Source organism: Equus caballus, chromosome 7 (assembly GCF_041296265.1).
Source record: "Equus caballus isolate H_3958 breed thoroughbred chromosome 7, TB-T2T, whole genome shotgun sequence".
NCBI lineage: Eukaryota > Metazoa > Chordata > Mammalia > Perissodactyla > Equidae > Equus > Equus caballus.
The window spans coordinates 68791271-68818402 of NC_091690.1; the positions used below are offsets into that span (position 1 = coordinate 68791271).

The following is a 27132-nucleotide window of genomic DNA, read 5'->3' on the forward strand; positions in this document are numbered from 1 at the left end:
AAGCACAGTGAGTTTGCAGGGGTGGGGCAGGAGAGGGGGACAACTGGATGGCTGGTGTCATTCTCTGAGTGGATAATTTTGAAAGATCATGAGTTCTGTTTTGGATGCACTGAGTTTGAGGGGTGTGGTAAACTGAATAATGGCCTTCAAAAATATCTGTGTCCTGAACCCTGGAACCTGTGAATATTACCTTATATGGCAAAAGGGACTTTGCAGATGGGATTAAGTTAAATGTTTTGCGATGGGGAGATCATTGTGGACTATCCCGGTGGGCCCTAGATACAATCAGAAGTGTCCTTATAAGAGGGAAGCAAAGGGAGATTTGACTCCAGAAAAGTGATAGACATGACAATAGAAGCAAGAGGTTAGAGTGATGTAAGGAAGGGACCAAGGAATGCAGGCAACTTCTAAAAACTGAAAAAGAAAACAGATTCTCCCCTCAGAGCCTCCAGAAGGAACCAACCCTGATGACATCTTGACTGTAGCCTAGTGAGACTGATTCTAGACTTCTGATCTCCAGAACTGTAAGAGAAAAAATTTGTGTTAAGATTGTGCTTAAAGTTTGTAGTAATTTGTTATAGCAGCAATAGGAAACTAATGCAAGCCGCCTTCAAAACATCTAAGAGATGTCAGCCAGGCATTTGGATACAAGGGTCTGGAAGTGAGAGAAGAGGGCTGGGCTTGAGATATGAATTTGAGTGTCATATTCACATGGGTGGCATTTGAAGCTGTGGGAAGGCATAAGCTCATATGAGGAGAGTGACACTGTCACCTACTTGCTGTGCATCTTTCAGCAAGGTACTTAACTTCTCTGAAACATTATTTATTCTGTCCCGGCATCATATCAAGCAATTTACACGCTTTCTCAAAACCACTTTATGAGGTAGATCCATTTTTATTTCCTATTTACAAAAAAGGACAACGAGCTTTAGAGATTAGTCATTTGTCCAAGATCAGACAGTACATGAGAAAGACAAGACTAACTCCATTCCCTGTGGCTCGGCCATATGGCCCAGGTACCAGCAGTATTGCCATGATCTAGTTTGTTAGATTCAAATCAGAAGCTGAATTTTAACCAGATCCCTAAATTATTTGTACATTAAGTGTGAGAAGCACTAGACTGTAGCGTGTCTCCAGAATGGGTTTCACCCAGGCAGGTGCTGCACCAAGAGCCTAGTTCAGAGTTCGAGAAGCACAGAATGGTTTTCGTCTCAGTTGCCCTTCTCTACCTGGAGCTAATATTCCGGCTCAGCTGTCCGGATTAAGGTGCCTCCAGGACTCTTAGGTACTTTTATCTACTGGAACTCTCCGATTACAATTCTGTCTCCTCCACCAGCATGTGAACGTGTCTAGGGCGAGACACACTTCTTTCTCGCCCAGGTACCCTAATGCCAGGGAAAAATCAACACCCAGGGCAGACGCCCTGCACTATTCCAACAAGCAGTATGAAGTAGCCAATGAGACTTAACCTGTCGCCCTAGGGACGCGCGCAGACGCAGCGAAGCCCTCCCGACCGGGCAGGGAGGCGGGACGGCGGAAGGGCGGCGAGCGGGAGGTTTAAATCCTGAAGCTCTGGGCTCCCGCAGGCGGAGCGGCTGGGCGCATGCGCGCGGCTCACGGGCGCCGCCTCAGCCGTCCTTCCCCGCATGCGCGGGAGCCCGGATGCGGATCAAGTGGGTTGAGTGCGCGGCGCTCAGCGTAATGGCGGCGCTCAGCGTAATGACGGGTGGTGGCAGCTGGTTCTTGGCTCTCGCGCTCGGAGTGACTCTCCTCAAATGTCTTCTCATCCCCACCTAGTAAGGGGCCCGCACGGCCAGGGGCTGGGCGGGGAGGCCCCGCGGTCGACTAGGGCGGGAAAGAGAAGCGTGGATGCCCCGGGTGTGAGGAGGAGAGGGACGATGAAGTCGTGTGGTCGCCGCTCCGCCTTTGCTATGCATCCCGCTCCCCCCCGCCCTGCTTGTTTTTTGACCTGAGAACTAAATCATAGCCCTGGATGGCAGGGGTCAGGCCTGTGCTGTCTGACTTGAATGTTCCTGAGCCCCAGGGTCCTCATCCTTAGTATGCAGACGAGCAGCACTCACCTCCACCATTCATTCAGCCGCTGTGTATCAGCTGCCTGCTGTGCTGGGTACTACTGTAAGTCCTGGAGATACAGTGGCGAGGAGCACATTTCTGCTCCTTGCCTTCGGTGGAGTTGGTGGGGGCAGAGAGACAAACGCGAAAGTTTCTGAGTGTGATAACATCTGTAAAAGAAATAGAGTAGACTACGGAACAAGGCTTTACTCCTCTTTTAGGAGATGATATTTGAGTTAAAATCCCAAGGATGAAAAAAAATAAGCAATGTGAAAAGCAGTTCAGGTATAGGAAAGAGTAAGTGCAAAGGCCCTGTGGTAGTTAAGAACTCAGCATTCTAGGAACAGAAAGTGGCCACCGAGGCTAGAGAGCAGTAAGGGAGGAGGAGAATAACACAGGGTGAGGTAGGCAGTGGCCGGATCACAAATGGCCTAGGCTGAAAGCATGGAAACCAGCTGGGAAGCAATAACCGAGTGGTAATGTGTACAAGTGGGTACTCAATATTTATGAATATTAGTTTCCCTCTGTGTACACAGTGGGTACTCAATATTTATTAATATTAGTTTCCCCCTTCTTTTCATCCTTGCTGACTCTTCTCCTTCGACTTTTTCCTTATACATTTTCTCCCTTCCCTCCAGGGCTCCCTATCTCCCTTCCAAGTTTAGAATTTGGTTTATTGGTGTGGTTTAGTTCAAGTTTTTGTGACCTTTTATTGGGTATGAAAGCTGAACGTGTAGAATGTACCTCCATACTGCTGCATGTCTGTCCTTAGCTAGGCGATGAAGTGTATATGCGGGTTCAGCAAAATGACTTCCAGGGACTTGGGAAAAGAAGGGGTTAGTCAGTTGAACTTTCTGCATAACTGAAGGAAGTAAGAAACTTTTTTTTTTTTCATTTTAAAAACAAGTTGGGAAAATATTTCTAAAATGTAGGAAATTCCTTTCAAATCAAGAGTGAAAAGGAATTTTTTTTAACTGTAGGACTGTGCATATAAGGTGATGTTTCTTGCTTTGGTTACTTCAGCTTAGAAATGTGTCTTCAGTTATTATTTTGAACACTACTCTTGGTCCACGGTTAAGAATGAATGCGTGTAGTTCTAGTTAACGCTCTGCCTCTCAAACTGGAAACCCCCCGGGATGTGAGAGGAAAGCTACAGGATAAATGCAAAGATATTCAACAAAATGTTTACTAAACTGCTTTTTTATATACAGGGCACTGTGGCTGGGCAGTAGAGGGGAGGACAAAGTGGATATGGCCCTTGATCCTATAAAGGATGTAGTTTAGTAAGGGTAACAGTTCCAGAAATAAATCTACACAAATATATAATTATGTAACTACACTTATGTTAAGTGTCATAAAGGAAAAGAATGGGATCCTGTAAGGGGGCTAACAAGGGGGACTGACTTTATGTATTTATTTTTTTTCTTTAAGAAAACGTCTCTTTTATTTTCTCTTTTCTTACATAAGGGGACTTACTTTAGATTGGGTGTCAGGGAAAGTCTCTGAGGATCTAACATATAGTCAGAGGCCTGACATATAATTGGACACACTAAGTACTTGTCTTTTGATGAACATGTGTACATATCTCTATTGAGTATATACCTAGAAATGGAATTGCTAGGTCATCAGATCAGTTTTGAATTGTGATTTTGAGGAATCTGTAGGAAATTCAGGTAACATTGTCAGCAGGAAGTTGGAGATGCCTGTCTCTAGAACTCAGGAAAGACAGCAAGGTTGTATATTGTGGTTTAGGAGTCATCCTTATACAGGTGACAGTGGAAGCAGTAAGTGTGAACAAGATTGTCCACAGCAGAGTAAGTTGCATAAAAAGAGGACCAAGAACTGAACCTAGGGAAACAGCAACATTTACTTGAGGAATATTGGAATGGAGAGCCATGAATAAGACACAGGAGGGGTGGGCTAGGAAACTCAGGAGAGAGTTGTCGGTGTGGAAAGGTGGTGTAAAACACTGGGAAGTGCAAATCGGGTTGTGCTGTGGAACTCATTGTTGACTTTGGTGACTGGTTAATTCACCAAGAAGGGATTGATCCTATCCGCGTCTCAGGTGCTGCTCGAGATGTGGAGGGGAGGTTCAGCACTGGACAGACAGAAAAGACTTTTCTACTAAAGAGGGGAGAAGGGTAGCGGAATATGCCACCCCAAAATATGCCTCTTTGGCATAGGGATTATTGTTTGGGGCTGATTATTTTGAGAAAGTGCAGACACTGGAGAAGCTCTGAAAACAGTAAAAGTTACCCTTTCATACAGGAAATTGACATTAGAAAGGGGGCCTGTACCAGGAAGGGAGCTATGACCAGAGAGAACTTTACCTGAGAGACTTGTCTGCGTGGCAGGGCAACCTTTGTTGACCAAACGTTTCTTCTCACCTTCCCCTGAATTGCCTTCCCCCATGCACCCCATTGAAGCCCCAGGTCCCTGTCTTTTTCCTTAGCTCAGGATGGTGTATAAGCTGCAATCATCTGCCTGCCTTTGAGTCTCATATCCGTCTCATATCTTTTGGGGCTCCCTATGTACATGATTGGCTTTTTTCCTCCTGTTAATCTGTCTTATGTCAATTTAATTCTTCGACCAGTCATAGAACCTAGAAGGGTAGAAGGAAAAATTTTTTCTCCCTTTGGGGGAGGTGCTTGGATATATTTATATATAGTGAGGGAGAAAACAGGGAACAGAGAAAATTTGGAGACATGGGAAGGCCAGGGCAGGGACCTTTTCCACCTTCTCTGGTTGATGAACTCCTACTCATCCTTGAAGATCCAGCTTTCATGTGAGGCCTTTTCCAGATCATGAATCTTGTCGGAATAAGTCAGCTCTGAGCAATGGCCTGAGGGCCTCCCTTAAGAAAAAGTATGGGCTTTTAGATAACTCTGAGACCCTTTTCACTTACTTGTGGATCCCAACTTTTCCAGAGGAGGGCTGACCTCCAGATAAGTGAGGCATTTCAGGATTATGTAATGCCTTTTAGTGTCTTTATAGGATAGTGAGCTGTGACTGTGTAGGGGGTGCTGGTCCATTTAAAAGCATAAGTTAGAAATGTGAAGTTGATAAATGTTTCAAAATCTCATTTTATTCATCTGATTGTTTTGGCTAGCCATTCCACAGATTTTGAAGTACACCGAAACTGGCTTGCTATCACTCACAGTTTGCCAATATCACAGTGGTATTATGAGGTAGGTTTTAATTTTCACCTTTTTGGTTGCTTGTTTTTTTCTAAGATGATATGTGAAATCGTATAAGTGTTACTGATATTAAAACAGTTTTCTGTGTGATCACAGGTCTAATTAATCTTTATAAAAATTGTGTTCTTTTCTCAGTTCTGTCTTCTGGCACTATTAGGGAATTTCCTTACTTCAAAATGAGTTTCTCAAACTATAAATTGGGAGTTATAATATCTGCCACACTTCTATTGAAAGAACATGGGATTGGGAAAGAGGAAAAATTGGATTCTAGGTCTGGCTCTGCCACAACATAGAAAAGACACTTCATCTCTCTGGGCCTTAGTTTCTCATCTGGCACATGAGGATATGGAATGAATCGTTTCTAAGATCCTGTCTGTCTCTAATATTTTGTGATTTATGGGGAAAGGAATAATCAAATGTGATGTGTAGGGATCTGGTAACGTACAAACTATTCTTTTCTATTATTATTTATAAAAATCATGTCTCTTTTTATTTCTAGTATGCACTACTAAGTTGCCTTTGATACTTCATGAAAAACAGAAATCAGCTCAGAAATGTCTTAATCAAAAGCAGCTCTGCACTGTTGGGGAGATTTTTTTAAGACAACTTGTAAAGTTTTCTGTGGGTTGTTGCTTTTCAGGTTTTTGGGTCAGGCCAGAATAGTCCTTTGTACTGAAAAAGCTTAAGAACAGCTGACCTAAGTGACCAAGTTCCTTGTTGCATGGTGACACTGTAAGTCCTTCACAGGAATGCTGAGGAACTTTAAGTCATTCCTTTAGTGTGAGGTACTTCCGTTTGCACATGTGCGTACCACTTAGGAGCCTAAGTGTGGCCTAGTGGCCAAGGATTGGGCTGTGGTTTCAGACTGCCTGGGTTTGACTTCAGCTCTTCCATTTAGTACCTGTGCTGGGTAACCATGGGCAAACTGCTTGACCTCTCAAAGCCTCAGCATCCCCAACTATTAAATGATAATAAATAAGTATTCGGATGAAATGAATAAAATGTGTGTGAAGCACTTAGCATAGTACTTGGAACAAAAGTGCTCAGTAAACATTATTAAGGGTTAGTGATAATTAGCATTATTAATATAATGACCCTCAGCCTATAAATGAAAGGTCAGCCCTGTCGTGCCATTTCCTCCTTTCTCTCTGACCATTCCTTGCTAGTCTCCTGTGCTCTCTCTTTGTCCACAGACCCCTTAGAAAGCTGGTACCCTCTGGGGTTCTCTTTGTGGTCCTTTTTTTCTTTTACTTCTCTAATTCTTTCTGGATGTTCTCTCATTTACTCCTATAACTTTCTTTCTTTTTATTTTTATTATTATTCTCTTTCATTTTCTCTTCTTTCTTTTTTCTCTTTTTTCAATTATTTTATTGTGGTCATGGTCGTTTATAACATTGTGTAATTTCAGGTGTACATTATTGTTTATCAGTTTCTGTGTAGACCGCATCATGCTCACCACCAGTAGTCTAATTTTTATCCATCACTGTACACATGTGCCCCTTTACCTCTTTCGCCCACCCCCTCCTGTAACTTTCATTACTACCTATTAGCTTAGGACTCCTGAAACTATATTTAGACCAGACCTGTTTCCACATCAGTTTATTTTAGATAGAAGTTTATATAAAAGAGATTCTAGTTATGGTATACCTCTTTGTTCTTCCTGCCCTCCTTGAAGTTAACAACAAAAACCAACAAGGAGCAAAATTCAGTTGTCAGTGAGGTGACTATACATGGAAGGAGGCTCACAGTTGGAGATAAGGCTGGAGGGGCCAGTGGGGTCAGGTCCAGAAGAGTCTTTCTAAAGAAAGGGTCTTTCATACTAAAGAGAGTGGGCGTGTGAGCAGTGGATTGCTTTGTAGTCTCCTTAGCTGTGACTTCTAACCTACGTTTCTGCTCTGGCCTCAAGTTAAATTGATTGGTCAACTGGTTGGGAAAGACACCAAAAAGACCCATAATAAACATTTGTAGAACGATCACAATTGTTTTGAATCTTCATATGTAGAGGTTGGATGTTTCTATATTTGAAGAAATAGCTCTTTTGTAGCAGCTTCCTGAGCAGTGGGTTTGGAGTCAGAAGACCCAGATTTGAATCCCAGCTCTACCATGTGTTAGTTAAGTGACGAAACTGTTCACTTGGGAGGAAATATTAGCTAGTAGTTTCACTGGCTTCCCGAAAGCTGTTGGGGAAGAAGATGGCCCCAGATGGAAATCCCTGAGGTCAAGAGGGCCTTCTGGGTGGGCTGGGTTTGGGAAGTCTTTGTGGGGAGTTGGGGCAGCATATAGAGAGCCTCAGAGTGGTGTGGGATTGGGGATAGCAAAGGAAGGACAAGCACAATTTGTTTTGGAAAAATGGCCACCTCTCAGGCAGAACCTGTTCCTCCTCCCAATTCTTTTAATGCTTCCTCTTCCTCATTTTATTTAAAGTAATAAATATGTCAATAAAATAAAGTAGGAAAAACTTTTAGACTTCCAATAAGATAAATGGCCCTTTAAGGTTAGAGTGATCTCTGACATAGAAACTGTAGCTGGAAATTGCAGATGTTAATAAAGTCTAAATCGATGTTGAATTTTTTGGAATTATGTGGAACAGTAATTTCTAAACTTTTTTTAATATCCATACCCTAGCAAGAAAACATTTTTGAGCATTCACTACGCAATGTATCTTTATTTATATGTTACAAAGGTACTGCTCTATTAATAATGCTTTTAAAAATAGCAATTAAAGTGGGGCTGGCCCAGTCGCGCAGTGGTTAAGTTTGCATGTTCCGCTTCTCGGCAGCCTGGAGTTCGCCAGTTCGGATCCTGGGTGCAGACGTGGCACCACTTGGCAAAAGCCATGCTGTGGTAGGCGTCCCACGTATAAAATGGGAGAAGATGGGCATGGATGTTAGCTCAGGGCTGGTCTTCCTCAGCAAAAAAAAGAGGAGGATTGGCAATAGTTAGCTCAGGGCTAATCTTCCTAAAAAAAAAAGAGAGAAATTAAGGGGCTGGCCCTGTGGCCTAGTGGTTGAGTTCAGCATGTTCCACTTTGGTGGCCTGGGTTCACTTCCTGGGCATAGAACTACGCCACTCATTGGTGGCCATGCTGTGTTGGCGACCCACATACAAAAATAGAGGAAGATTGGCGCAGATGTTAGCTTAGGGTGAATCTTTCTCAAGCAAAAAGAGGAAGATTGGCAACAGATGTTAGCTCAGAGTGAATCTTCCTCAGCACAAAAAAAAAAAGAAATTAAGATGAGATTAAAAAATGTTATTTCTAATTTTTGTTTCCACAGTTCAGTGGCTCATCTTGTTTACACCCCACATTGGAGACTTGGGATTAGAGAAGGAACTTTTCATAAAGGAGAGCTCAGTGTGGGGGGTTCCTGACCTGAGTGCCTTAAGACAGAGCCTCTGGGTTTGCCTCAAGTCTGGGGTTTCTGCATTTTATGCCTACAAGGGGATCAACAGGCTACTTCTTGTCAGGACCTAAAGTTGTCATTCATCCTTATCATGAACAAAGAGCTAACAAGTGATTTGTCTGAGTCTTTCTTGCCTCATTTTATACTACAGAGAGACCCCAAATAGTAGTCCCTGTGGGCACCCAGTTAGTATCCAAGGAACCCATAATGCACTTTCAGATGGAGAGGAGTTTTCCATTGAAAAGAACAACAAATTCAGGGTAGGGAGGTGATTATTACCATCTCAGCTTTTCTGGGTGCAAGATCTAGGTTTAGTTTTAGGGACATCCTACAGAGATAGTAATAATTTTTTTTTTTTTTGAGGAAGATTAGCCCTGAGCTAACATCTGCCGCCAATCCCCTTCTTTTTGTTTTTTTTTGTGCCGAGGAATACTGGCCCTGAGCTAACATCCGTGCCCATCTTCCACTACTCTATATGTGGGACGCCTGCCACAGCATGGCTTGACAAGCGGTGCGTATGTCCATACCCGGGACCCAAACCGGTAAACCTTGCCCGCTGAAGCAGAACATGCAAACTTAACCGCTGTGCCACCAGGCTGGCCTCAATAGTAATAATTTTTAAAAGGATAAATAATATGTGTTGATACTTAGTTTGTATCTGGTTCAATACTATATATGTAGTATTTTATAGGTATATGTAAAATTTAATACAATAAGCCATGAGGTAAGTACTACTATCCCTGTTGTGTAGATGTGGAAACCAAGACTTAGAGAAATCTAACAAAATATAATATGCTAAAGTTTATATATTTTTCATATGGTCTATATTTTCATTTACTCATTAGTGACTGTTCATTTAACTAGTGATTATTTAATACTTAATATATCAGGCACTTACTAAATGCTCAGGATACAGAAATGACAGTGATTTCTGTTCTCAAGGATCTCATACCTAGTAGAACAAAAGATAAGTAGCATTCATGTTGCATTTTATCATTTATAAATATATTTCATATGTACTATCTAATTTAATGCTTACAGTACCTCATTTTACAAATAGAGAAGGTGAGTCTCTGAGACAGAACTTGAACCCAGGCTAGTGAATCATTTGTTATGCCATAGCTTCCTTATATTTAGATAAGTAGAACCATGTCATAACCAAGTTTATTATAACAAAGTTGCAGGCTAATTTCCTTTAAAGTACAGTTGACTCTATTTAAGGAAATTGATGACCATATGGAATAACTTAGGAAACAGTTTTTGGTGTTGTCTCAGTCTCACATAGGAGTTGCTCTTTTTATGGCATATTTTAAATGCAGTTTTATTTCATGTGCTTTTTTAAAGACCAGAGAATGAAAAATTTCAATCTTTGCACTCTCTTTGTTTATTCCGTTACTTAGGAATTGTTTTATCTTCAATTTTTACCACAGGCAACTTCAGAGTGGACCTTGGATTACCCGCCCTTTTTTGCCTGGTTTGAGTATGCCCTGTCACATGTTGCCAAATATTTTGATCAGGAGATGCTGAATGTTCATAATCTGAATTACTCCAGCTCAAGGACCTTACTTTTCCAGAGATTTTCCGTTATCTTTACAGATGCACTCTTTGTGTATGCTGTCCACGAGTAAGTCTGAGAAGGTCATTTTGTGTGGAAGGTGTTGCGGAAATATTATAGTATTAAATAGTATCAACTTGCTCCTGATTTGAGGAAACAAAGTTCATATAATAGCAAATATTAGAACAGTCCCAAACTGTGTTACTGTGTTTTAAACTGCACAGTGAGTAATTTCACTAAGCAGTCTAGCCGAATCTTATGGAAGAAAATGGGGGATAAGGTGGGGTTACAAGGCATAGGTAGAACAAGAGATTGTGAATGTTGTGAAAAGTAGTTCCAGGACCATTTTTCCCACCCAAGATGGCTCGTATGCTTTTCTTTCTTTCCTTGTAGCAGGCCCCCAGAGGCTTCCATGACCTGCCCTATACTTTGGGATACCCACACGTGCCTACAGCGCATGTACAGTCATGCACACATGTGCATTGTGCTAACCACCAAATGGCATTTCCATTCTAGTAAACTCAAGAAATCTGACAGTGATTTTGGTGCTTGTTTCTGAATTCTTTCCTTGCTGAAGCTTCTTCACTAATTTTAAGTTATATTCATATTTCATATGTTTATGTTTTGCATCTTTTATTTATAAATTAATTTTTAGTTGAATGAACTTTTATAGAATGTCTTGCACAGAGACTTGCAAGTAGTAAGTTCTCAGTTAATGTTGGTTTCTATTCTGTCCTCATACTTAAGCCTGCTGGTATGATTGTGACAGAGCAGTAACTGGTGTCCCTTCAGTGACCCTTGTCATAAATGGATCATTTCTCTTTGTGAGGCCCTCCAGACTGAATCCTCATCCCATTCAGGAAAGAGTCCCTTAGGGATGTTTTAACCCCTGCTCATCCTCATAGAGTCACTCCTGTTTGACACAACTTTCAATCTATTTATGACCTGGCAAGAATTGGAGGGGAAGGTGATTTGTAATACACTCCTTTAAACTCGAAAAGTTTGAATTCAAGCTCACAAGGAAAGTGTGTACAGGCAGAGAGAGAAAGTAGAATTCATTTCCATCTGCAGTGTAGAAGGAGCAGTTAAGTAAGATACAGATTGTTGAAATCTGTGTGTCAGTTCCCAGAACCAGGTACTGTTTATGGATTAGTAACTTAATTAATTTTCTCAGTTACCCTGTGGGGTTACTCTCTCTGTTTGTGAGGAAACTGAGGCTCCTTGGGGTAAGAGCGGGACATGCTTTCCTAGCCCCTCTTTAATTACATCTTTATTGTGTCTATATTTTGCTTTAGATTTCTTTGTTTTCAGAATTTGCCAATATTCAAGTCAAACACATTTTTTAAAATCTTTTTATAAAATAATACATCCTTATTGCCAAAATTTTGGAAAACAGAAAATCACACACGCACACAGTAAAAATGACCCATTCTCCTCTACTTAGAGCTATCACTGTCAGCATTTTGGTGCATATTATTTCAGCCTCTCTTCTGTGTCTGAATATAATTTTTATAAAATAAAAATAGGATCATACTGTTTTGTTATCTGCTGTTATCACTTAATAACATATCTCAACCTTTAAATGACATACATTTTTACATAATGATTACGTAATAGTTTTTAAAATTATTTGGAGATAGGAACTACAAATTCATGGCTCAATTCTTAATTTGGTTGATGGGATATATATTTTATATCTCATCCTGGCCTGCGTTTTTTACTCTTAAGGACTGAAATAGTGTGTGCCCTCTCAATTTTCAAAATCCTTACTTTTGACTTTTTGGTGGCTGTTTTTTATTTTTATTAAATGAACACTTTGTTTCTAATTGGCATCACTGAGAAAGAGACTTGGAACTGGCCCTGAGATCTTTATTTCTACTGCCACCTTTTTTAAGCAGAAAATGGCATGGACACTTTATCAGGAATGGCTAATTAAAGGTGTCAGTATATCATGGTGGCCTCTTTAGAAGTATTGTGATGTTCTAACGAAGATCAGAGTTATTTCTGATTCTTTCCTGATGTCTCAATGTAGGTGCTGCAAATGCGTTGATGGGAAAAAAGCATGTAAAGAACTCACAGAGAAGCCGAAGTTTATTCTATCCGTGTTACTGCTGTGGAACTTCGGGTTGTTAATTGTGGACCGTATCCTTGACATCTTATGTACTATTCCCTTACTTATTCTGATTATACTAAGTATGAGGTTAATTCTTTCTATAATGATGGTTCTGAAACGTAAGCTCTTTTGAAAGTGGGTGTGGAGTGGGTTAATGGGTCCCCAAAACTGGTCTCTGCTCACTTTAGTGGACTCTGATTGTTAGAGCACTTTGTCCCTGAAAAGTTAGTGGTGATATTCGAAAACCAGTTAAACCTCCAGTAAAGCAAGATACTGATATTTGCTAACTGTCTTTAGATTCATCTAATATGTATATCTTAAACAGTTTTATAACACATTATTCTAAATACCTTTATAGGAAAGGGCATATCACAATGTTGCATATGGAAGCAGACAGTCCTTTTTGCTTTTTTATCATTTTGGCTTACCACATATTAATAGGCAAAGTTCTTATATCCAAAGGGTCTGACTATAACTAAAATTCTAATGATGGAAGCCTAATATTTTGTAGTTTTCATAAAACTAGCCTGGTGTGGAGGAAAATACTCCAACTTTGGTTTAAGTCTGACCTGGACTCAACACTTAGTTATGTCATTGCCATAAGTAGATTGGGCTATAAGTAGATTAATGTCTCTGAGCTCTAACTGCCCCACAGGTTCATTGTGAAGCTGAATAAGTAAGATTCTGTATGTACTATGAACAGCAGGGTGCTGCATACCAGTAGCTTCATGCTAGTTAAGTCGTTTTGTTTCTCATCCCTAATGCTAAAAAATAAAACAAAACAAAAAACTTCTTGCACTTTAGCTGCTGGGTCTTTAAGGTAGAAAAAACATGGGAAAGTTTCCTGGTTTTCTTCTTAAACATAAATTTTTTTATACCCTGTGATAATCCTTGGCACTATATAAATTTTAATTAAAGAGTTTGTCCAGGATTTGACTCTTTATAGAAAACATATTTATGAAAAGTCCAAAATAATATAATATTTTTACCCATTAAGAAAGCATTTGCAGGGGGGCTGGCCCCGTGGCCGAGTGGTTAAGTTCGCGCGCTCCGCTGCAGGCGGCCCAGTGTTTCGTTGGTTCGGGTCCTGGGCGTGGACATGGCACTGCTCGTCAGGCCACGCTGGGGCGGCGTCCCACATGCCACAACTAGAAGACTCCACAGCGAAGAATATACAACTATGTACCGGGGGGCTTTGGAGAGAAAAAGGAAATAATAAAATCTTTAAAAAAAAAGAAAGCATTTGCAGGGCTGGCCTGGTGGCGTAGTGGTTAAGTTTGCATGTTCTGCTTTGGTGGCTCAGGCTTCATGGGTTCAGATCCTGGGCAAGGCCTGTGCACCACTTATCAAGCCATGCTGTGGAGGTGTCCCACATACAAAATAGAGGAAGATTGGCACACGTGTTAGCTCAGTGACAGTCTTCCTCACCAAAAAACAATGAAAGCATTTGCAATTTTTATATTCAGTCTGCTGGCACAGTTCATTGTGAATTTGGTGTCTTCTGTTGTCTTTCCTTGACCTAAGTCCAGATATTCATTTCCAGTACAATGGTTTTTTATTTGGATTAATGCTACTCTCCATTGCACGATTATTTCAGGTAAACACAAAATAGGATAATTAGATTTTTCCCCCTCAAGTTTGGTTTTTAGCTTGTAAAGGCAACAGTGTAGTAGGTGACTGGAGAACTTATTTGACCAACTGTTTTAAGTTGTCAAGTCGTATAGACACTGTTATTGAGTATTTCTCACAAATTCCATCTTCTCTCTTAACAAAATTTTCTTCATTTTACACATGAGAAAATTATACTCTAAATAAGTGCGGCAGGCCTGAAATAAACTTGAGTTTCTATATTTGGTTGGGATCATTTATCTAGGAATGAAATCTTCAGCAGTTTTTATAATATATTAACTGTGATGTTGGAGCTTTACCATCAGACGCGTGTAGCACAATGTAATGAACAGTATGGGATTTGGAATCAGAAGACCTTGAAATCCTGACCACCTCTAATAAACTGTGTGACTTAGACGGATTACTCAAATTCGTTGGCTGCTTCACGTTAGGTACATTATATATAATCTTGAGTGAACCTTGCAACTATTCCGTGAAGTTGTTGTAATTATTATCCTCCTTTTTATAGAGGAAGAAATCAGAAATTCAGATTTCTGGGCCACCCCTCTGTACCCTGAATCAGAATCTCTGGGATTAGGGTTCAGGAATCTCTAGGGAATTTTGATACACTCTCAGGTTTGAGAACCGTTAACCCAAGGCAAATCATTTAACCCTGTCAGCCTCAGTTTTCTCATCTATAAAAAGAAATTTACCCCTTGTTGCATTCTTATTTGTAAACTGGGGCTACCTACCTCTCAGAGACTTTGGAAAGATCAAATTTGATAATGTTTTAAAGTTCTTGTCAACTGTAAATGTCTGGATAAGTTCTTTTCTTTTCATCAGAAAAAGCCACATAGTACTTAGAACATGATTAGTGTTCAATGAATGATTGTTGTATGGTTGTTGAACAAATATGCTAAAGTTTAGCTATAGAACCAGCTAGACCTTCTTTGAATCTTAAATAAATTATGAAATTGGTGAAGAGACATCTGGAAGCATCTCATTCTTTTTCCTTATCATTCCTAACTCGTCCATTCTAGACCACACCTGATGAGACAGTGAGAGAAGGATCCCTTTGGCAGTTTCCTTGCTGAATCCTAGGAACATTATCTCATTTAATCCTTCCAAAATTCCTATGAGGTAGGTAGAATTCAGACTTCTTTAGTTATAGTCAACTCGGGGTTTTTTGTTTCTGTTTTGAATCAGAATACCTTTAGTTCTCCTAGGTAGTTTGTTAAGATCGAGTACTACACTGGGTGCCTTCAGCCTGACTGTACTTTGTGTTCCCTGATCTGTAAGATTTAAAAGGTTCTTGGGTAGCATAACATCGTATGTATGCATTCATACTCATTCCCAGCTCCTCTCTGGAAATCAACTTTAGTTATTGTAAAACTGTAAGGGAGTGAGAGTAATTGAATTCTCTGGGCTTTCGATCCGTAGGGAATTTATAGTGTGTTATGAGGATGTATCCTGTACCTCAGCATCAAGCTTAGTGCTTAATAAATATTTGTTGAAATAATGAATTTATGAACCCACTAGGCTCAGTATAAAAGCTAGCTGAAATCACTTGCCTGTGTTTTCTTTATATTGCATGTAGAATATTTGCCTGAATTTTTAAAACTTATTACAGAAAATTTAAATCATATACAAAAGTAGAGAAAATAGTACAGTGATCTACACACACTCAAAGGATTGTTTTGAAACACATCCCAGACTCTCGTTTTATTCATTAAGTATTTCAGAATATATCTTTTAAAATATGTATTTTTTTAATTGTGATAAAATAACATGAAATTTACCGTTTAACCATTTGCAGGTGAACAGTTCAGTAGTGTTAAGTATATTCACGTTGTGCAACCAGTCCAGTGGTTTTTTATTTTTTAATAAACTCTTTTTAAAAATAATTTTAGATTATTTTAGACAGAAAAGTCACATAGTACAGAAAGTTCATGTAGCCCTCACCCATTTTCCCCTAATGTTGCCGTCTTGTATCACTATGGTACGTTCAGCAAGACTAAGAAACTAACATTGGTACATTCAGATTTTTACCAGTTTTTCCGCTAATGTCCTTTTTCTGTTCCAGGATCCAATCCAGGATACTACATTACTGCATTTAGTTTCCCCTGGATTTTAAAGTGGTATTTCCCTTTTAAATCTCCTAGAAAAGGCATATGGAAGGCGCGTTTCTCTTTGCTGTTCTTCTGCATTTCAAGCACATCTACCTCTACGTAGCACCAGCTTATGGTATATATCTGCTGCGGTCCTACTGTTTCACTGCAAATAAACCAGGCAAGTTTTAGTGATAATAGCAAAACCGTCTTTATTTTATTTTTCCTTGACTTGGTAGCTTGCTTCTTGAAAGGATTTTATGAGGCACAACACATACTTCTCAGCTATTGATCCTATACTATAAACCCCTTTACCCATTTTGAGTTTTCTCTGCTCTTGTCACATCATAAAGATTCGTGTACTATCGGGATACTTCTGGTTTTAGCATGTGGTATGAGTTATGGCTTTCCATGCTCCCGGTTAATGATAACGTTTCTTTTCTGTAGATGGGTCCATCCGATGGAACAGCTTCAGCTTTGTTCGTCTTATTTCCCTGGGACTGACTGTTTTTCTAGTTTCTGCTCTTTCACTGGGTCCTTTCCTGGCCTTGGTAAGCCTTTTATGTTTAATAAAGTAATACATGTTTTTTGTTGTTTAGAAAAAATAATAACGCCAAGAACGTATAAAATAAGCAAAACTACTCCTTTCTTACTCCTCTCCAGTGTGACTCCCCAAAGAGGGGATGGTACTCTCTCAGACATTTTTATGCATATTCAAATATGTATGTGTATGTATTTGTAGGTTTAACCATGTGTCTCAGACACATACTCACACAGAGTTGATAGTAATTACTCACAAATTTCCCTATTTGCTAATTTGCCTACTTGCTCTAATTTATCTGTAAGCCTAAAATCAGTACTCAGGGTGCTTTCACAGTCATTCGCTGACAACAAACATTCTAAAGTGCCCAGGATGTTCAACAGATATTTTTTCCCCTTCTTCCCTCACCCTGAATTCAACTAATTAATTTTAATTCCTGCTAAAACTGAGAAGCACTGTACCTTTTATGAAGTCTTCTGCTGCTGCCGCCTCTTCAGTAGACTTGGATAAGCTGCAGTCTGTGGCCTTTGCACCTTGTAAGTTCTTCCCTGATTCTGCTGACCTCGTGCTAGTACTGGACTGCTGTTCAGAGTACTTGTATGTGTCTTGCCCCACTCGACAGATGAGTAGGGCAGACAGAAAGAGGCTCTGTGAACTGCTCAGGATCACACGACTGTACTTACGTGAAGGAACAAAGATTGGCACTCAGACCTCGTAACTCTGCGTGCTGTGGTGTAGATAGTTTCTGAGTTCCCTTTTTGAATTTGGAAAACACTGATCACCGCTTAATCTCTTTTCAACAGAACCAGCTGCCTCAAGTCTTTTCCCGACTCTTCCCTTTCAAGAGGGGCCTCTGTCATGCATATTGGGCTCCAAACTTCTGGGCTGTGTACAATGCTTTGGACAAAGTGCTCTCCGTCATCGGTATAGTAGCAAACCTTCTTACTTACACTATGAATATTGAAGGGATTGGTCGCGTTGAGAAATGGGACAACCTGCTTTGTGTTTTGAATGTGGCTGAACTGTTTGTTCTCCAGCCCTGCATTTCGGCAGAATGAACGGAGCAGTTCTAGGGACTGAGGCTTCAGTGCAGCAAACAGACTGTAGTCCTTGGAGCCTTGAGGCTGTTGAGCTTTTCCTTGGAAAAAAAATAAAATATTTAGACATTTTTAAAAGGTAGTTTTTGCCTTAAGTAAAATGTTATTCAGCAGTTTTAAACTTTTAAACTTAAATTTGTGAAGAAGCAAGAAAGAAGAACATGTCTGTTGTGAGTCTGGGTGTTAAACCAATAAGGAACATGATAGTCATGCACTTTAGCATGAGATGAAAAGAAATGGAAAACTTAGGCTATGCTTTTAAGTTTGGGTTGTAATGAAAAATAATTTATACCTTGAGGTGATTTCTATGGAAAGTAACTCATTTTGGAATAACTTAAAAGTGGAATAACTTAAAACTTAAAAGCTCATTTATGATTACAGCCTAGTTTGATGGGAAATGGCAGGATCAAGAGAATGGTAGACAAACTTTTTCTGTTAATAGGCCAGATAGTATATTTTAGGCTTTGCAGGCCACATAAGTTGTTTATAACCTTTAAAAATGTAAAAGCCAGGACGGCCCAGTGGTGTGGTGGTTAAGTTCACAGGCACAGCTTCAGCAGCCTGGGTTTTGTGGGTTTGGATCCCGGGTGCAGACCTACACACTGCTCATCAAGCCAGGCTGTGGCAGTGTCCCACATACAAAATAGAGGAATACTGGCACAGATGTGAGCTCAGCAACAATCTTCCTTACCAAAAAAAAAACGGTGAAAACCATTCATAGCTTCAGGGTCATACAAAAATAGGTCATAGGCTAGATTTGGCCCTTGACCTAGAGTTTGCCAACTTCTGATCTAGAGTGTGATGCCTTGGTTGGAGGCCCACCTGCATAAATTGCTGGCAGTGTGGCATTGAGCAAGTCATTTTATCCTCTAGTCTTGCCTTCCTCGCTGTAATAAGGAGATAATGGTACTGTGCCTGTTACTGTGTAGCGCATTGTGAACAATGGATGCAACAATAAAGAAGGGCTAGTTGTCAGTAGCAGGGCCTTTGGAACCAGGCAGAACTGGATTCACTTCCACCACCTATTAGTTCTGTGACTTTGGGCAAGTTACTCCATCTTTCCGTGCCTCAGGGTGCTAAAAGTAATGGCTGCAAAGCCCTTGGCACATGGTAGATGCTTAATGCACAGTGGCTGCTATTACTGTTTTTGATGCATACTTGTAGGAAATCATAATTTGATATTATCCCTCACCAGTCTGGCCTTGATGTACAGGCATTCTTATAAAGTGATTTCATAACATTTATATTTCAAAAAAGCTTTAAACAACCAGTATATTGTGAGGTACCAGGGCCACTTGCCTTGTCTGAGTCAGGAAACTGCTAACTATGCTGCACCTTACTTTGTATATGTGTCTCATCAAAGATGTCTTACCTGGAAAGTCGGTGGCAGGGAGACAATTGTTAGCTTTAAGAGAGAATTAGCAGGCTGAAGGGAAAAGGAAAGAGGTGAATGGATAAAAAATATTTTGGTAGTCTGTACCTTTCCCACATTTCACTGATTTTCAGTGGCATTAGGTAGGGCCATGTAGGTGCTCAGACTGCCCCTGACTATCCTGTTAGCATCATCCTCAGATTTGGTTCATTTAATAAGTATTTCTTAAACTCCTATGTGCAAGGGATAGAAGTGAATTAATCATTCCTGCCTTTAAGGAACCCAGTATAGCAGAGGAAATGAGTATGTAAACAGACATAGTACAGTGTGGTAAACACTAGATAGAGACATGTTTGGTATTCCTGGCCCACAAGAAAATCAGCTCTACTTCTTGCTTTAGGAGCTTTCTCAAATGAGTGAGTGAATTAGGAGTTAACTTCACAAGGTGAGTAGGCCATTCTAAGCAAAGGGATAGCCTGTGCAAAGGGACACAGGTGTTGAGAGTGGTATGTCAGCTCATTGTAGCCAAGCCACATTTAACAAAGTGGAAGAGATGAGGCTGGAGAGGTAGAAAGGGGCTAGATCGTGGAAGACACCGCATGCCATGCTTAGGAATATAGACTTTATCCTGGAGACAATGAAGGATCCAAAGCTGGGTTCTGACGTGGTCAGACCTGTGTTTAGAAAGCTTGCCTCATTTTAGGGGTGAGAGCCAATTGCTGTTTATGCTGTCTGCAAGCAAGCTTCCTGTAAAGTGGCACAAATTCCCTATTCCAATGCAGACAGCTGCTTTACATAGTATAATCTCAAGACCAGTGGCATTTTAGGTAGAAAAGTGCAGAATTGAGTTGATGAAATCTTGACCTTGAAGCCGTCATAAGATTTAGTAGGTTTTTTTCCTTAAGATATTGATTGATAAAATATGGTGTGCCATTGATAAAAACAAAACAAAATAGAATGTCTACTTACTCTGTAGGTTTACAGTTGAAACTTCTTGATCCCAAGAAGATTCCCAAGGCCTCAATGACAAGTGGTTTGGTTCAGCAGTTCCAACACACAGTCCTTCCCTCGGTGACTCCCTTGGTCACCCTCATCTGCACCCTGATTGCCATATTGGTAAGAATTCACACATGGGGCTCATTTCTTGAGTTTTCTCTACCTTTATTTTGTGTGGCTGGTTGAATTTCAGCTTTTTCTGACCGTAGGATAAATTCCATGGCTGTAGTCCAGCTGCTGCAGGTTGAGGCATTTCCCAGCAGCTCTTAGAGTAACTTTGAACACCAGAAGGAGGGATTACTGGTAAAGCCTCTGTGAGAGGCTCTCACCAGAGACTGATAGACGAGCTGTTCACCCTCTGGCGAGGAAGAAAGAAAAGCCCAGGGAGGAGGGGCGTGGACCACACTAAGGAGAAAGAAGAAAGTGTTGTAGTAGGGATGTTCAGGTGTTTTGTTGTTGTTACTGTTTTCATCCGTGGCTGACTGATCAGAAATCCAAATTTGTCCAGACTGCATGGATATTTTGTCTTGATGACAATGAGATGAGAGTCAGCAATAGCTGTTTGAGCATCAGATGAGAATCTGAGTCAGATGCTGTTAGAGGCTTCCTTCAGAGTTGTTTTTATTTCTTAGTGATCATGATGCCCTCAATTTCATGATATAATTTTCGTAGAATTCAATATAAATAACTCAATCCTGTCTATAATTACTCTCAGATTTAATTTTGGTTTCTAAATGTTCAAGCCTACTAGAAAGACACCTGACCCCACTTAATTACATGGCAGTACTGGTAGGTAGTTAAGCTCTGTGGGCCTACTTGTTCACATGTTCTGAGGTAGAAACTTTTTTCTAAAACCTTAGCCTTGTATGCTGCATATAGAAGGCCATAGTTTTATTATAAATTACACTCCATCCAACAAAGCTAGGTTTTTGTTTATTAATATGGTAAAATCTAATTTATCATTGGCCCCAAAATATCTATGAACTTTTGTAGTTTGACCTAATAAGTTCGGTGACAATTAACTAATTTGAAGATATAATAAAGGATTATATTAGATATCCTAGAACTTAATCATCATTTATTTTGATGAATAGAATTAATTTTAATGAGTTAAATATATATTTTAGAACGCCTTTTTTTCTGAGTAGTTGTTTTTATGTTAACTTTTGGTGCACTATTCACAAAGTGATGAATTATCCCAGTTTAATGGAGCGTTGTCTTAAGATCTACTGTGTTTTAGAGATGATACAAATTGTATTCACTTGAACAATGTTTCTGGAAAGTCTATTTTAAATGATACTGAAGTTTTATCTTTGCCTATTGTTTCTAGCCTTCTATTTTCTGTCTTTGGTTTAAACCCCAAGGGCCCAGAGGTTTTCTCCGATGTCTAATTCTTTGTGCCTTGAGCTCCTTCATGTTTGGGTGGCATGTCCATGAAAAAGCCATACTTCTAGCAATTCTCCCAATGAGGTAAGCCGATCAGCATTTCTGGCATGTTTCACAATGATCCTGTTGTTTCCCATTTGATCTGTCCCTCCTTGATATGTTCAGTGGGATAGGCAAAAGAAAAGACATACAGGGACAGCTTTATACGAGGACAGGACAGGGATGCTTAACTTGGGATCTTTGCGCCTGTGAAGGTTCTGAGGTATGCAAAATGGCATGTGTTGTTCCTGCATTTTTTGGTAAGGGGTACTGTAGTGGTTAAGAACCATGAGGCAAGGCTGTCAGAACTAGATATTGAATGGCAGCATAGTATGGAAAAGCATGGGCTTTGGTGTCATCACATCTGTGAAAATAAGGTCCCACAGTTCCTTGTAAATTGTTATCAGTCAAAGTGAGGATTGAGTCCAGTATGGAATAATACCTAACATTTGTATAGCACTTCAATTTTCCAGAACTGTTATTTTGGTTGGTGTTTTGTTGGTTTCTTTCTTTCTCTTGAGCCTCGCAACAATTTTTAAGATATATAGATATCATCATCCCCTGTCTTAACATCCACAGAAACTGGCGCTCAGAGAGTTTGTGACTTATCCAAAGTCGCACGGCTGGCAAGTAGCAGAGTTAGGACTTAAACCTGAATCTTATGATCTTTTCACTGAGACATGCTAAAAAAAGCATTTTAAATGCAGTAGTGTCCGTTTTATGTATAAATGAGACCCAATAGATACATAGTAATAGAATTAGCCATTTTGCTTGAGATTTTTTTCTTAAATCCTGAGAGAAATCATGTAAGCTCTGAAAGAACATTTAGCACATTTCTTGGGTCAGTATATATGGCTTGTCTAGGTTCATTTGGCAACTTGGAGTTTCCAAATTAAAAAATTGAGCAAAACTTTTAATATTTTTAATTAGAATTCATACCAAACACCAGCAGGTGCAGGGCATTGTCCAAGAGAAGAGCTATAGGGTCGGAATTAAACTCCCCAGACCTGTTTCCCTGGCTGCCACCACTAGGCAGCTCCCAATCCCACATCATCCCTGTCTTTGGAGAAAGCAGTTACTCAGGGAGACAAGATTCAGTGTGGTAGATTCTTCTATTGATTGCTTAAAGTTTCCCAGTGAGAAATTAATCTTCTCAATTGCATTGGGCTTGTAGCAAAGATCAGTATGTTATTTTATGCTTAAGCCAGTTCTGGAAATAATAATAGATTCAGTTTATTTAAGCTATTTGCAATTGTAAGTTTCAGTTTTGTTTAAAGGAATTATGATGAGGATTTTTATTTTTAGCCTTTTGTCTGTGGGAAAAGCAGGCGATGCTTCGATTTTTCTGATTCTGAGCACAACAGGACATTATTCCCTCTTCCCTCTGCTCTTCACTGCACCAGGTAAACAGCTGCTTTTTAGAAAGATGTATTTGATTGCCATGCCCTTTTTATCAGGGCCTAGAGATCAATACTATCTGATTTAAACAACCTGAAAGTCTCTTGGAAGGAGAGCTCATCCATTGTCTTTAATAAAACCTCCAATTTGTCCCTAATACTCAGTATCTTTAGACATCACAAAAATGCATAGTTAAGCTCAAAAAGCATTATTAGTACTATATAGCTGTGTCAGTGCTTATATTGCCTTAAGTATCATAAACCTTTCTCTTATCAACTAAATTATCATCTGTATTTTTTTTTATTTTTTAACAGAACTTCCCATTAAAATCTTACTTATGTTACTATTTACCATCTACAGTATTTCCTCATTGAAGACTCTATTCAGGTAATCCAAAAAAGCACATTTAAAGTTATATTTACTCCTATGAAATGTTTACTCCTAAATGGTCAGATAAGCCTTTTAAAGTTTATTTTTAAGTTATAACAGTAATATAAAAACATTACAAAAAATTGGCAAATAGAGAAATTCCCCATAATCCTACCAGCCTGGCATGACAACATAGGTCGTGTCTTTAGTGTTGGGGAAATATTTAAAGAGGGACTGCCTAGCTTAAATTAAAACTTTATATGAAAACTAAAAGATGAAATGTAAGATATGCATTATGAATATAACCACTTAAATACAGATGCATAAAACTAAAAGATATGTAAAAATTCTTGTTATAGAATTATGCGTGGAATTTTTTTCTCTTCTAAGCTTTATGTAATGCTATCTGTGTAATTTTTAAAAGCTTCCTTATGGTTCATATCTGATTGTGTCCATAAAATCTCCTATATTTAATTATATTGAAACTCGATTATAATCATGTGACCCAGTAGTTCCACTCTTAAGTGTATACCCACAAGAGTTGAAAACAGAGACTCAAACAGATACTTGTACACCAGTGTTCATTGCAGCTTTATTCACAGTAGCCAAAAGGTGGAAGTAACCCAAGTGTCCATCAACAAATGAATAGATCAACAAAATGACTATACATACAATGGAACAGTATTCAGCCAGAAAAAGGAATGGGGTTTTCATATGTGCTACAACATGGATGAACCTAGAAAACCTAGACTAAGTGAAATAAGCCAGACACAAAAGGGCAAATACTGTATGAGTCTATTATATAAAGTATCTAGAATAGGCAGATTCATAGAGAAGAAAGTAGATCAGAGGTTACTGCAGGGGGGTGGTATTATTGCTTAATGTTTCCAGAGATTCTCTTTGGGGTGAGGAAAAGGTTTTGAAAGTGGACAGTGGTAATGGTTATACAACATTGTGAATATACTTAATGCTACTGAATGGTATACTTAATAATGGTTAAAATAGCAAATTTTATGTTATTTTACCAAAATAAAAAACATTTTTAAAACCCTCAATTATATATTGTCTACCATAGTCTTAAGCCAGTATCACACTATCCAGCTCCCTTTCCTCTTCCAAATGCATAGGTAATTCTCTCTCAGCAGCTTCAGCTAAGTGACAGCATAGGTAGAAGACGATTGGGTAGATTTGGATTGTTGAGGTATCGTAACGGTGTATCATTATCATTTTCTTCCCATGTGGAATTTAATGCACTTTGACTCTAGCTTTGGCTGTACTTCACGTCAGCACAGTGCAGGTGGGAAGCGTTAGCTGCGAAATGTTTGCTAAACCAGAATGACCCATCTAAAATGAGCCTTTTCTCTCCTTTTTTCTTTAGGAAAGAAAAACCTCTTTTTAATTGGATGGAAACTTTCTACCTCCTTGGCCTGGGCCCTCTGGAAGTCTTCTGTGAATTTGTATTCCCTTTCACCTCCTGGAAGCTGAAGTACCCCTTTATCCCTTTGTTACTGACCTCAGTGTATTGTGCAGTGGGCATCACATATGCTTGGTTCAAACTGTATGTTTCAGTATTCACTGACCCTCCTGTCGGCAAGACAAAGAAGCAGTGAATAAAGGAACTGCTTGGATGTATTCCAAGCAATTATTTCATGGGAAATTAATCAGAACTTGAAGAAAGTTGCTGGTGGCATGAACCATTCATTTCAGTAGATCTGTTTGGAGGACCATTCTTCCAAACTTGGCTTTGCCCGGCCTAGCAACCTGATTGTCACCATGGTGAGAGGCCGCTTGTCCTCCATAAGCAGTGAAACAGATCTCACTTTCTCCTGCTAAAATTGTCTGAGATTCAGACTCCTGCACTTGCTTAAGGCAAGCAGGGAGTCTGATCAACAGCATGATTATTTTTAGCCTATGATAACCATTGCCAGGCTATAAAAAATAATTAGAATCATGTGCTAAGGGAAATATAAATAAAATACTATTTTTTATTTCTGCACAAAAATTGTTTGGCTTATTACCAGCTCCTACATATTCCTGTTGGCGTGCACACAAGCAGATGGTATACTGTCCCCATTCTGTACACCTTGTTCCAGGAGATTTTTTTTTCATTGAAATTATATACAATGGCAGTGCTCACAAAGCCACAGGGAGTATTTAATGAACTGGTTTGGCCAGTCAGCAGAGACTATAAAGCATGTCTACTCTCGCACTGAGGTCAGGACATGTCTTAGAGTTCATTTATTCTAATGCAAGCACTGCAATTTTGATAAGGCTGCCACTTAAACTTTCCTCACATGAACAAACTTAAGTGGTTTTTGCAGCCTGGTCTTGTCCTCTCCCTTCCTTAAGAGGATTCATACACACTTTTTATCCAGGAGCCCAGTTTACCTAATATATGCTGCACATTCAAATTCAGCCAGCATTTATCTAGCCAATACTAGAAACTTTCACACATTTTATTTACCCATTTTTCCCTAAGATCAGAGAGTCTAGGTCAATGGCATCCTAGGATGCTAATCCAGCTATCCCATCTCTTAAATTCACTCAATTTTTCCCAGACTTGTTTTGAGTCTCATTGCAGAGATGAAGAAGGAGATTTTGCCAAAGGGGGAGGGGAGCATAGCCTCTCTAGCCTCTTTTCCTCACCAGTCCCCCTTGCACCCTGTGTTACAGCTGTCCTAACAACTTAAATTTCCTAGTGTGCCATGCGGTTTTGCACCTCTGCTTCCTTTCATTCATGCTGCTTTCTCTTTTCTCTCTCTACTGACTTTTCTACCCTGTAATCTGATTGTATGTACTTCTTCAAGATTAACTTAACTGCTACCATATCTGTGAATATAAAGGTAGTACAGCCTAGTGATTAAGAATAGGAACCCTAGGGGCCGGCCCAGTGGTGCAGTGGCCTCACAACTGTACGCCCCTGAGCCTAGCAACCAGCTACACTGGGTCTGGGTACCAATTCAATAGAGGACAATTGCAATAAGAGTGTGCTAATAGGTGGGACCGAGATGGCGGAGTGAGTGGTCTTCGTCTCTCCCCTGTTGAATCTACAACTAATTGGACATTCACCGATTAACAAAGGATATCTAGATAGCATCTCAAGACACCTAAGAGTCTCGTACTACTATACATCAGAAGGTAGAAGGACTTCCCCCGGGGAGGAGGTGGAAAAAGGTGAAAACTCTCCAACCCCCAACTCCCGACCCCCAGACAGCCTAGTTCCTGCAGGAGGCTCTCGTCCAGTGGACTCCCCCATAGCATCACCACACACCAAGGGTGGGAGTGTGCACTCACCAGCGAAGTGACAGTGGAAACAGGTGACAACAGCCCTACTCAAGCCCCCCATGATTACACCTAAGCCCAGGGGGAATCTCCAGGGTCCCGCACCCACCAGCAGGGAAGGCCTCTGCTCGCCATTAGCAGGGAGGCCCCGCCAAGAATCCAGAACAAAGGGAAGCTCCCAGCGGGTGGATTCCCTGGCACGGCACCAGACCGCAAGCTGCTGCAGGGCCCACAGTCTCTGGCGCACGGGTCGGTGCAGGGGGCGTCCGGACTTCCCATGGACGTGCTTAGGGACACGGTTGGAGGTCCAGCACCCGGCTCTGCAGCCCGGGGGGAAGCTCCGGGGTCCCACACCTCCCCGGCAGGGAAAGCCTCTGCTCACCATAGCAGGGAGGCCACGCCCAGAATCCAGGACAAAGGGAAGCTCCCGGCGGGCAGATTACCTGGCATGGCACCAGACCTCAAGCTCCTGGGCCCACGGTCTCCGGCGCACAGCTCGGTGCAGGGGGTGCCCGGACTTCCCGTGGATGTGCTTGGGGACTGGGTGGAGCTCCAACACCTGGCTCTGTGGCCCGGGGGGATGCTCCAGGGTCCCGC

The 27132-nt window shown here is 40.5% G+C and overlaps 1 protein-coding gene and 1 long non-coding RNA gene across 8 annotated transcripts in view; one reads left to right on the plus strand and one right to left on the minus strand.

Annotated features, from left to right (window-relative positions):
* Positions 1 to 1640: 1640 nt before the first annotated feature.
* Positions 1641 to 25255, plus strand: ALG8 (ALG8 alpha-1,3-glucosyltransferase). Of its 7 annotated transcripts, none has more exons than XM_070272059.1 (13): positions 1641 to 1796; positions 5183 to 5261; positions 10102 to 10295; positions 12259 to 12368; positions 13869 to 13936; positions 16110 to 16236; positions 16503 to 16606; positions 17400 to 17520; positions 20083 to 20181; positions 21426 to 21531; positions 22792 to 22889; positions 23199 to 23271; positions 24632 to 25255. In XM_070272059.1, the coding sequence occupies exons 1-13, from the start codon at positions 1663 to 1665 to the stop codon at positions 24861 to 24863; spliced, it is 1545 nt and encodes a 514-aa protein (XP_070128160.1). In that variant the 5' UTR covers positions 1641 to 1662; the 3' UTR covers positions 24864 to 25255. The 7 variants fall into 7 exon arrangements, with proteins under 7 accessions (XP_070128160.1, XP_070128161.1, XP_070128162.1 ...); XM_023644132.2 differs by having other exon boundaries at positions 1665 to 2136; positions 20042 to 20181; positions 21392 to 21531; NM_001309344.1 differs by having other exon boundaries at positions 1677 to 1796; positions 20042 to 20181; positions 21392 to 21531; positions 24632 to 25218.
* The window catches only part of LOC138925176 (uncharacterized), a 28445-nt gene continuing 9230 nt past the window's right edge, over positions 7918 to 27132 (minus strand). The window contains exons 3-4 of the long non-coding RNA XR_011441035.1: positions 13329 to 13532; positions 7918 to 8229 (exon numbers count right to left, since the gene is read on the minus strand). This is a non-coding gene — a long non-coding RNA (uncharacterized lncRNA). The remainder of the gene's footprint in view (positions 8230 to 13328; positions 13533 to 27132) is intronic.